General features: G+C 49.8%; 1 protein-coding gene across 2 annotated transcripts in view; it reads right to left on the bottom strand.

Annotated features, from left to right (window-relative positions):
* Positions 1–12,500, bottom strand: part of nav2b (neuron navigator 2b) — a 50,467-nt gene that overhangs the window by 8,566 nt on the left and 29,401 nt on the right. For both annotated transcript variants that reach the window (XM_084452921.1, XM_084452922.1), the window contains exons 11-15: positions 4,102–4,185; positions 3,752–3,881; positions 3,346–3,506; positions 1,064–1,227; positions 53–206 (exon numbers count right to left, since the gene is read on the bottom strand). In XM_084452921.1, coding sequence (XP_084309047.1) covers positions 53–206; positions 1,064–1,227; positions 3,346–3,506; positions 3,752–3,881; positions 4,102–4,185 — 693 coding nt within the window. The remainder of the gene's footprint in view (positions 1–52; positions 207–1,063; positions 1,228–3,345; positions 3,507–3,751; positions 3,882–4,101; positions 4,186–12,500) is intronic.

The raw sequence follows: 12,500 nt of genomic DNA, 5'->3' as shown, positions 1-12,500 counted from the left end.
AGGTGGCGGTGAGGTGGCGTTGAGGTGGCGGTGAGGTGGCGGTCGCTCTCACCTGCATGCGGTTCATAGACTCCCTCAGCTGGTCCAGCTGGTGGGCGGAGCTGAGCGCCTCCAGACGGATGTCTGTCAGCTTCATCTCCTTGTCCCTCAGCTCGCTACGTAGCTGCATCACCGTTTCCGCCTCCCCGTCCACACACTCCGAGATCCTACACACACACACACACACACACACACACACACACACACACACACACATACACACGCGCAGAATGTCAATCACGTTGTATGGACAACAACATAGAAAGTCAGTAAGCGCAGAGCTGTTAGTTCCCTAGGTGCTGGATCGGGAGGGTTAAGGCAGGTCAAGGTCTCAGCCAATAGACAGCCAGTGTGTGATCAGTCATAACTCCAGTCAGAGGAATCACCGTGTGGATGTTTTAGGATTCTCCATCATTAATAATGCATTATTGATTGTGTAAAGGATATTAAGTGCTGCGGAGATCCATTGTTTTGCTTTTGGCTAGTCGATCAATCGTTATCAATCAGATTGCACAGATGTTTTAACTCTTTATTACCCCGCCAGAGAGCCCTTCCTCAACAGGCCTGAGCTGCTGCCCCATACACACCCACTAGAGGGCAGCAGAGACAGATAGGGGCTGCAGACACAGACAGACAGACAGAGGGACGGACAAGAAAGAAATGAATTCAGCAACAAGAGTCACTAAATGGGTTTGTTTCATGGATACAACAGCCTTGAATCTCAAAAGTAAGTCTGTCATCGTATTCCATCGCCCTCTCTCTCTCTGCATATCTACTGGAGGAGAAGGACAGAGGGGAGGAGCCAGGGGTCCATGTTTTGAGGAGGAGTGGAGGGAGGAGTGCAAGAATCCAGGGAACTCTTCAACGAGAAATCTAGGCTTAAGCTGTGACTTGGGAACCACACTAGAGAAACCAAGCTAGAGTCAGGCTTCGGTATCACACACACACACACACACACACACACACACACACACAAACACACACACACACGCTCCCACACACACACACACACACACACGCTTACAGAGAGCTGGAGTGTGAGGTGCGCAGGGCCGGGGTGGAGGAGGCGGAGCCAGGGTGGTAGGCCGGCCTGGGGGAGGAGTCCATCGTCTCCTCCATGTCAGAGTGGGAGGAGCCGGACTTCGGAGACTTCTTCTTCCCAAACGCCTGCTTGAAGGAGCTACGCAGCTACAGACGGGAGGGAGGGAGAGAGAGAGGGGCAGAGAGGGTGAGAGATGGTGGTGAGAGAGAGAGAGAGAGAGAGAGGGGCAGAGAGGGTGAGAGATGGTGGTGAGAGAGAGAGAGAGAGAGAGAGAGAGGGGCAGAGAGGGTGAGAGATGGTGATGAGAGAGAGAGAGAGAGAGAGAGAGAGAGAGAGAGAGGGGCAGAGAGGGTAAGAGATGGTGGTGAGAGAGAGAGAGAGAGAGAGAGGGGGGGGGGGGGTTAATACAGTAGATCTGATAGATCACTCTGATACACAATTGTCATCGGTTTAAATAAGTAACATAATATGCAGCTGCATACACGCAATAAAGAGGACACACCGACCCACTCTGAAACACACACATCAGGATTGACATGGATATATACTTTTAAAGGGGAGGTACAATCTTACCTCATAGACCTGTCACATGAAGCCAGAGAGAGGGGAAGAAGAGACATGCTGAACACAGCCAACTAAACTTTAACTTTCTAACACCACCTGTACGCTGGGGGATAGCACCACAATACCATGGACGGACTTCAATGGGATCAAATAACTATTCGACAACAAGAGGGCAGAATTCTACATTCAGTCGTGTGTTTGGTAAACCAATCATAGGCCCACTCTGGCCCCCTGCTGGTGAAATAGGTAACTGCTCCACACCTCTACTATAAACGAATACACAGCCATCTTTCACCTCCTCTTCAGTAACATGTTACAGCCTTGTCACAAGAACACATGCACATACAGTAGCAGTGTTAATTTGATGGTTTGTGTTAAACTAAAATTGAGGCACACACACACACACACACACACACACTCACACACACACAGAGACTTCAGTCAATAAGGGCAGATATCAAATTACTGGATGGATGAGTGGATAGTATGGATGGATGAGTGGATAGTATGGATGGATGAGTGGATAGTATGGATGGATGAGTGGATAGTATGGATGGATGGATGGATGGATGAGTGGATAGTATGGATGGATGGATGGATGGATGGATGGATGAGTGGATAGTATGGATGGATAGATGGATGGATGGATGGATGAGTGGATAGTATGGCTGGATGGATGGATGGATGGATGAGTGGATAGTATGGATGGATGGATGGATGGATGAGTGGATAGTATGGATGGATGGATGGATGAGTGGATAGTATGGATGGATGAGTGGATAGTATGGATGGATGGATGGATGAGTGGATAGTATGGATGGATGGATGGATGGATGGATGAGTGGATAGTATGGATGGATGGATGGATGGATGGATGGATGAGTGGATAGTATGGATGGATGGATGGATGGATGAGTGGATAGTATGGATGGATGGATGGATGAGTGGATAGTATGGATGGATGGATGGATGGATGAGTGGATATTATGGATGGATGGATGGATGGATGAGTGGATAGTATGGATGGATGGATGGATGGATGGATGGATGGATGAGTGGATAGTATGGATGGATGGATGGATGGATGGATGGATGGATGGATGGATGAGTGGATAGTATGGATGGATGGATGGATGGATGAGTGGATAGTATGGATGGATGGATGGATGGATGGATGGATGGATGGATGGATGGATGGATGGATGAGTGGATAGTATGGATGGATGGATGGATAGTATGGATAGATGGATGGATGGATAGTATGGATGGATGGATGGATGGATGGATGAGTGGATAGTATGGATGGATGGATGGATGGATGGATAGTATGGATGGATGGATGGATGGATGGATGGATGGATAGTATGGATGGATGGATAGTATGGATGGATGGATGGATGAGTGGATAGTATGGATGGATGGATGGATGGATGGATGAGTGGATAGTATGGATGAATGGATAGTATGGATGGATGGATGGATGGATGAGTGGATAGTATGGATGGATGGATGGATGGATGAGTGGATAGTATGGATGGATGGATGGATGGATGAGTGGATAGTATGGATGAGTGGATAGTATGGATGGATGGATAGTATGGATGGATGGATGGATGGATGGATGAGTGGATGGATGGATGGATGGATGAGTGGATAGTATGGTTGGATGGATGGGTGGACAGTCTCGCTAGTGCTCCTACCCAGTTCTTCTTCTTCTTCTTGTTCTTGGCGTCCAGCTCCAGGCTGCTGCCCAGGCTGGAGTGGCTGGTGGCGCTGGTGATGCTGGACACGCTGTCTGACGAGGGCTGCCTCCGGATGCGCAGCTCACACTGGGGGGACTGGGGGCTGGCCTCACCTGAGGCTGGGGGTCGGGGGGGGGGGGTGGGTGTTAGTGGAGTAGAAGAGAGGGGTATAGTAGAGTACAATATAATAGTGCAGGGATATGTGGTGTGATTCAACAAAACTGAAATGGTGTGTGTGTGTGTGTGCATGTATGTGTGTGTGTGTGTGTGTGTGTGTGTGTGTGTGTGTGTGTGTGTGTGTGTGAGTGTGTGTGTGTGTGTGTGTGTGCATGTATGTGTGTGTGTGTGTGTGTGTGTGTGTCACCTGGTGTGCAGGCGTCAGCAGGGCAGGTGACCTCAGGGTCGTTGATGACCCCGTTGATGGCAGCCTGGGCCGCTGAGTTCTGCTTCTTCAGGTACTCTATGCTCTTCCTCAGCTCGCTCAGCTCAGAGTCCTATTGGTCAAACACACCGACACACAGGAAGTCAGGGATGGAGACCAATCATAATCTAAAACAGCCCTTTTAGATAGGTAACAGGGTTTAACAATATGCTTCTTGGATGACTGTGACTCAGTTAACCTATGAATACAACACTGCATAACTAGTTATGTTAGGTGTGAAGGAAGTGGATGGTGTTCATCCAGAGGTTCAACAGTATTTCTGGGGCTCTGACCTTCTGCTCCGCGGTGGTGGTGAGACTCTGCAGTCTGATGGTCATGTTGCCCAGACTCTGCTCAAACGCTGCCACCAGATGGGCCTGGAGAGACACAACAGCATCATCGTCGTCATCATCATCATGATCGTGATCATCATCATCATCATCATCATCATCATCATCATCATCATCATCATCATCAATAACAACAACAACAACTACAACAACAACAACAACAACATTATCACAGAGTACAATAATTCAGCCTACAGGCCAGGGGCCTCATTTATCAAAGAGCGTGTAAATTCAGGTGTAAAAGAGGGCGTACGACGAAAACGCGGAAAATGCACAATGTAGCGTACGACGAGAATATTTACACGCTTTTCGGATCTATCAAAAATGTCGTATGCCCTTTTCTGCACGGTAAATCCGAGACGGGCGGGGAAGGGAGCGTACGCGCACGCGCCCCGTGTTCCGCCCCCTCCACGCCCTAATCCAACCATATATGGTCACAACCATGAGTGGACAAACGTGGTTTCCCGGAAGGAACCGGCTTAAAAAGGTAGCGTGGAGCACCCAGGCGGGACAATGAAACATGGAACGAAGAGCAAAGAAGAGGAACTTTTCGGAGACGGAGGTGCATGTGCTAGTTGGTGAGGTCCACGTGAGGAAGGCAATCCTCTTCGGAAGGTATAAATCGCCTACGTTTGTCTGTTTGCTCCTACAGCTTAGTAGCCTACTTTAGCTACGTGTTGTGCATCTAGGATTGGGCATACACGGACATACTGTAACATGTGGCTGCGAGTGAAGCAAACATTCTGTGGTAGGCTATGATTAAATTAGGACCAAAAACAGGGAACAATAACGCAGATGACCACTTCATAATGTTAGAACACATTAAACATTTTCCCCTCTGTGGTGTTATTGTTATTGTTACAGGCCACCGTAGTGACGTCAGGTTGGGTTGGCTAGGTTAGAGGCGGGAGAACGGGAGAAGAGATGGTAGAGCGAGAGAACGAGACGTAATAAAGACACTACATTGAAATACAGAAGGACTCACGTGTATGTGTAAAAGAATAACACGACATGGTGTCAGAAGTCCTGTAAGTGGTGTTAAGAGTTAGATCGGCCGACAAGTGTCATTTTAGTTCATGCGGAGGAGGAAGAGAAAGAGGAAGAGAAGGATGGTTGATAACGCGGGGGCAGCGGCAGCCCAGAGAGCGGCGCCGGTTCCAGTTTCAAGTGCTACGTTCAGCATTCAGCCTCCGGAGTCCTTCGACTTTTCAAAGCCGCAAGAGTGGGCAAAATGGATACGCAGGTTTGAAAGATTTCGTCTGGCAAGTAACCTGAATGTTAGCACTGAAGAGAATCAAGTCAACACGCTAATATATTGTATGGGAGATGAGGCGGATGATATTTTACGTGGACTAAATCTGACTGATGCTCTAAGAGGTACTTACCAAGGGGTGCGTGATGGATTACAGGGTTTCTTCGTAGTCAAGAAAAATGTTATCTACGAGCGTGCCAAATTTAACATGCGCAAGCAAGGAGAATGCGAGACTGTAGACTCATTTGTGACAGCACTATATGCGCTGGCGGAGCATTGTACATATGGAGCGCTACATGACGAGCTGATTCGTGACAGGCTTGTCGTTGGACTGATGGATAAGCGGCTGTCCGAACGCATGCAGCTGGACCCGGACTTGACCTTGGAAAAGGCAATAAACATGGCGAGGCAGAGTGAAGAGGTGAAAAGACAGCAATCTTCTCTGCGAGGGGACACCAGGACAGAGGCAAGTGATGCTAAATCTGTAGACAGAGTGTTCAAGAGCAGTAGCAAGACGTATGCTAAAAACAAACCTCAACAGGCTAACAGCTACCCAGCCAAGCCACACAGTGCCCAATACTCAAAGGGGAAAAATGTTCAGTGCCATAAATGTGGCAGCTCTCTGCCCCATTCACAGCGCGATTGCCCTGCTAATGAGGTGAAATGTCATTCATGTGGGAAGATGGGGCATTACAGGCGTGTGTGTAAGTCATCCAAATCTGTACATGAGGTTGAAGAGGACTGTTCCTGCTCCTGTGAAGAGGATGAGGACTGTGTGTTCTTAGGCAGCATCACAGCTGATGGTGAGCCATGGATGGTCAACATAAACATCGATGACAGACGTGTGCCATTCAAAATAGACACTGGTGCTGATGTTACAGTTATGCCTCACACTGTTTTTCAAGAGATCTACAGAGACAAGGATCCACCTACCCTCCGGAAGTCAACTAAGCCACTGATGGGACCTGGGAGGAGTCCACTAGATGTTGTGGGCGTCGCCGAACTGTTGCTAAGGAGAGGAGAGAAAGAGGTGCTGGAGGATGTGTATGTCACTCGACACCTGCACACTGCGTTGCTGGGGAGACCTGCTATTAGTAAGATGGAGCTTGTGGCACGTCTTGACAGTATCACGATGGAGACGCTCAAGACAACCTACCCAAAGATATGCAGTGGTCTCGGCGAGATGAGACAGCCGTATGCAATCAGGCTGAAACCTGGGGCCCAACCATTCTCACTGAAGACACCCAGAAGGATTCCGTTGCCACTGATGGACAAAGTCAGGCAAGAGCTGTCCCGCATGGAAAGCCTTGGAGTGATCAGCCGAATCGAGGAGCCAACTGACTGGTGTGCCGGCATTGTGGTGGTTCCCAAGAAGACAGGTGCTGTTCGCATCTGTGTTGATCTCACGAACCTCAATGAGTCAGTGTGCCGGGAAAAGTACACCCTACCAACAGTGGAGGAAACACTGGGAATGCTGGCTGGAGCCAGAATATTCAGCAAGTTAGACGCAAACATGGGGTTTTGGCAAATACCTCTGACGGAAGATTCATCAAAGTACACCACCTTCATCACGCCCTTTGGCAGATATTACTTCAACCGTCTACCTTTCGGCATCGCCTCTGCCCCCGAACACTTCCAAAACAGAATGGTGACGGAGGTCACGGGAGGGCTGGAGGGTGTAGTCTGCCACATGGACGATGTGCTGGTGTGGGGCCGATCACAAGAGGAACATGATGCTCGTCTGCACGTCGTGCTGGGGAGGATTGAGAAGGCCGGAATCACCCTGAACATCGATAAGTGCGACCTGTCGAAAGAAGAGGTGACCTTTCTAGGCCATATAATCTCCACCAGTGGTATTAGCCCTGACCCGAGTAAGACAGAGGCTGTGAGGAGGATGGAGGAGCCGACGAATGTGAGTGAGCTGAGGAGCTTTCTCGGCATGGTAAACCAGCTGGGGAAGTTTATCCCACAGCTGGCGGAGAGAGATAAGCCGCTGCGGGACCTTCTGTCAAAGAAGAACTGCTGGTTGTGGGGCTTCGAGCAGGCCAGGGCCTTTCAAGATTTGAAGGATGCACTAATATCCCCACCAGTGTTGGCCATGTACGACTCCAACAGGGAGTGCAAAGTCTCAGCGGACGCGTCATCCTATGGCGTAGGGAGTGTGCTTCTCCAAAAATGGGATGGAGTGTGGAGACCTGTAGCCTATGTGTCGCGGTCTCTCACACAAACTGAGCAGAGATACGCGCAGGTTGAGAAGGAAGCCTTGGGCCTGACCTGGGCTTGCGAGAGGTTTCGCAACTTTCTCATCGGCAGACACTTCCAGCTAGAGACAGACCACAAGCCGCTCCTGAGTCTGCTGGGGTCTCAGCCGTTGGATGCTCTTCCTCCACGGATTCTGCGCTTCCGGATGCGCCTGATGCGCTATTCTTACTCCATTGCTCATGTGCCAGGGAAGTGCCTGTGGACTGCCGATACACTCTCACGTGCTCCTGTGAAGAGGAGAGAGACACCGGATGAGAAGGAGTTATTCGAGAGTACTAACATCTACGTGGACATGATAATGGAGAACCTGCCAGCGAGCACCGCCTACCTGGACGAGCTGAGAGAGCAGCTGAAGAGGGACAGTGTGTGCGCACGGGTGATGCAGCTGAGTGCAGAGGGATGGCCAGCACACAACAACAGTGAACCTGCTCTCAGGCTGTACTGGGCGGAACAGGCGCTATTCACAGTAGAGGATGGACTTTTGCTGAGGGGAAGCAGGCTCGTCATCCCTTCAACAATGAGAAATGAAGTGCTTGCCAGGCTGCATGAAGGCCACCAGGGGGTGGTAAAGTGCAGGGAGCGCGCAAGACAGTCTGTATGGTGGCCTGGGCTGAGCCAGCAGCTGAACGAATTAGTCCTCAACTGCCGAACATGTAGCAAAGAGAGACAGAACCAAAAGGAGCCGCTGATGCCATCTCAATACCCAGGGCGACCATGGCAGAAATTGGGAGCAGACCTGTTCATGCTGGAGAGCAAGACATACCTGCTGGTTGTGGATTACGCATCAAGATACGTGGAGATCGCTCTGCTGACCCCCACAAAATCAACAGATGTCATCCACCACCTCAAATCGATCTACGCACGGCACGGCATCCCAGAGGAACTGGTGACGGACAACGGGCCGCAGTTCTCTGGAATGGCCTTTGCGGCATTTGCGGCGTCCTACGGATTTCGTCATGTCACAAGCAGCCCGAAATATCCTCAAAGTAATGGGGAAGCAGAACGGGCTGTCAAGACAATAAAAGGTCTCCTGAAGAAGGCAGCTGACCCATACCGCGCTCTGCTGGCGTACAGAGCCACCCCGCTGCATAACGGGTACAGTCCGGCTCAACTTCTGATGGGAAGGAGACTCCGCACGACGGTGCCTACACTTCCTGCTCTACTGGCCCCTGCTCTTCCCGACAGTGCGGCGGTGGTCCTGAACAGGGACGGACTGGGACAAAAATTCAGCCCTGGCATCTTGGCCCAGACCGGCCCACAGGACTGGACTGGGTGAATATTTCCTACCGGGAAATGTAGCCCCAGTCGGCCCACTAGCCGAGCCGACGCGTGAAATGGAACACCTTCAGTTTCGTTTTGTTGACGGGGGGGGGGGGGTGCTGCTGCGCGATTTGTTGACGGGGGGGGGGGGGGCTGCTGCGCGATTTGTTGACGGGGGGGGGGGGGGGGGGGGGGGTGCTACTGCGCGATTTGTTGACGGGGGGGGGGTGCTGCTGAGGCTCTCTAGCGGCCCACGCAAATGACACCTGAAACTAACAGAGGGAGGGGTGGGGCCTACATATGATTGGGCCAGCCCAGTGTCAGTATAGAAAATGGACCAATGGGCCGCTGTCCCTGCTCTATGGGCCGTTCGTTAGCTCGTTTTTTTAGATCGGCCCACAAGTAGGTCCGGCCCACCGGGCATTTGCCCGGTACGCCACATGGCCAGTCCGGCCCTGGTCCTGAAGGAAGAGGTAAAGAGGAGGAGAGACGCACAAAGCTACAATCGGCGTCATCGTGCAAGATGTCTCGACAGACTCACTCCTGGAAAGGAAGTGTGGGTCACCGATCAAAATGCAACTGGAGTCGTGGTCAGCAGTCACCCTACTCCACGGTCGTACGTCGTGGATGGACCTCATGGGACAGTACGGAGAAACCGGCGCCATCTCATCCCCATGGAGCCCTCACCGGCGCAGAGTGGTGGTGGTGCTGCGGAGCAACCTCTGGGATGTGTCCCAAAGCAGAGTTCTACAGAAACAATGGACCAGAATGTCCCAGAACCACCAGCTACTCCCAGAACCAGGTCTGGGAGAGTTGTGGTGAAACCTACTAGGTTGGACTTGTAAAAAAAAAAAAATAGAAAGAAAGAGATGTGTTTATGCTCTTGTTTTGTGTTATATAGATATATACTATAGGGTTGTTAGTATAATTGTTTATTTGATCAGGTTCAGATCAGACCTTTTAGTTATAGAGGCAGAATAATCCTCTAAGGTCTGATGAATCAATGGCAGTCTACCCATTGATTCTAGAAAGAGAGATGTGGTGTTATTGTTATTGTTACAGGCCACCGTAGTGACGTCAGGTTGGGTTGGCTAGGTTAGAGGCGGGAGAACGGGAGAAGAGATGGTAGAGCGAGAGAACGAGACGTAATAAAGACACTACATTGAAATACAGAAGGACTCACGTGTATGTGTAAAAGAATAACACGACACCCTCTGGGAAATTAAGACTCATCTAAATCACCCGGTAAATCACAGCATTTATTTGACTGCCAACAGAAAAACATATCAAATGAATATGGCTGCACAATGAAATGTTTAATGCATAATCAAGTTCACAGACAAACTCAAAGAAAATGATTGAAATTGTTTCTCCAGACTCTGACGTGGGGTGGGACTCAGAGGAGGGGGAGTCTGCAGTGGTCCTGGACCTGACGGTCGTGCCCCCGCGAGTTGCAGCCTCCACCTCCAGCGCGCCGACTTCCACCTTCTTATCAGCTTTGAATATATATCTTGGCAAACATAACACGGGATGATGTACAAGGAGGGGACAGATACCTAGTGAAAGTACTATTGGTTGCTAGTAAAAAGACAATAACGAGGGCTTGGTATAAGGTGGAACCCCCAACCAAGGTGCAGTGGCTGGGTGTTGTGGAGGAGATGTATGTTAGGGAGAGGTTCACGCATGCATTGAGGATGCATGAAGGAAAGTTTGAAGGGAGATGGGAAAAATGGATGGATTATAGAAGGAAGTGTGATGATACCACTAATATTAAAATTGTCATATTTGAGTAAGAAAAAAAAGCTGCATGGATGGAAGTACCCATAAGCTGTTATTGTAAGTTTTTATGTTTTATTGTATTGTCGTTGTATGGATGGAAAATGCTAATAAAGATTAAAGTAAATAAGACAAAGAATATGTATCTTGGCTATGCACACACCAATAAGCCAGCCGTCACGCGCAGCGCCTGCCTCCAGTCTAGCCCTACCCTGCTGTGCGCCAGGATGAATGAGTCATGCGTGGAGCCAGGCCACCGTGCCACTACACTTGTGATGAGCATGTCACATATGATTTGGGTATTTCTAGTGTGCACATTTTAGCGATTCACATAGACGTATTCATTCACTGATGGTGCCCTTATGTGGGTGCAGTCGCCATCGCCGTCACCTCTTTGGAGTTCTATCTCGGGCCAGTAGGCCGAGTAGCGCCGGATTCATTTAGGCTCGCATTACGCACAGGAGGACTGTCATTTATATGCTTACCAAAGAGCAAACAGGTCCACATGATCACATATTAATGACAATCTAATTGGTCAATTATTGCCGTTTGATGGAGTGCCTGCATTAGGTGTGTGACATATAGCGCGGAAAGGTTTGGGACAGCGCATAGGTTCCGTTTGGGGAACAAATCCATATCGGACCATGAATGAGCCGGTTAGAGGACACGTCTAATCTAGCATTGCGATATATATTGGTGCTGAATTGGGCTATTAGCCTACATGATTGTGCGTTCATGAACTGTCGCTCTTATTCTCTCCGTCAAACATAGTAATTCACCGACGCACCACCTGCGTCGCCAGTTCCCCCTGTGTTCAAGAAGGGCGTAGAACACCGTGTAAATCGGTACGCCAACTGGAGAGGTGTCCTACAAAAGCGCGGAGAAAGGCGACTAAATTTTCGCCCTTACGGCTTGATAAATCGCAATGTGGGGGGGGCAAATGGCGTACGCCTGAACTCGCGAAAAAGACCGTGTAAAAGAAGGCGTACCTCAATGATAAATGAGGCCCCAGGTGAGTCAGTACATGCAGGTAACAGATCAGGGCTGATGCTGTAGATAATGGATGTTTCTGGGCCAGCGACTGGAGACTGGCTGCCTGTCCAGACAGGGTTCTGCTGTCCTCCAGCCAGCTGCTCAGCATGAAGCCAACACAACACAAGTCCTGACAGACCCACACAGTCTCTCGCTGGCACGGTGACACCAGAGACCGGGGCCCTGTTCACCTGGGGAACGTAGAAGTGCTCTGAACACAGGTTTGATAGCGGTGTGTCGAATAAAACAGCAATGAAAGGTGTCGCCTTTGCAGTGACGGAATACAACTGTGGTTCAGGTAGTGCAGAAGCAGACCCTGTAGAGCAGAGATACAGTATACAGCAGCTGCATCTGTTCATTCAAGCTTTATTTATACTCAAAATGACACTGAGTAGTTATACTCATTTGTAGTGTCGCCGAGTAATTACATAGCATTAATTGATTCATTAATTGTGACTGAATTATTGGTGATCAGAGATCTAAACTGACCGGTGTACACCGGCGTGTTGAGTTTCAGGGTGGAATGTAGAATGCTGTTGGGGGCAGAGATGCTGCAAGCAGACTTCCTCATTTCAGTGTGAATTCTAGGGACCTGAAGTTCAAGCCGGTCACTGGAACGAGTGTGATAAGATCCAAAGGACCAATTAAACAGTCAGGAGATATAAGATGGTTGATCACCGATAATGGACTTGTATATGAACAGACGGCAGACAAATGAGGTCTCTCCGCCAAGGAGGAGCACGCAGCCTTGGTGTCAAAG

The sequence above is a fragment of the Borostomias antarcticus genome, assembly GCF_949987555.1.
Source record: "Borostomias antarcticus genome assembly, chromosome: 18".
In the NCBI taxonomy this organism is placed as follows: domain Eukaryota; kingdom Metazoa; phylum Chordata; class Actinopteri; order Stomiiformes; family Stomiidae; genus Borostomias; species Borostomias antarcticus.
The sequence above is the reverse complement of the archived record's forward strand: the minus strand, read 5'-3'. Positions and strand labels throughout refer to the sequence as shown.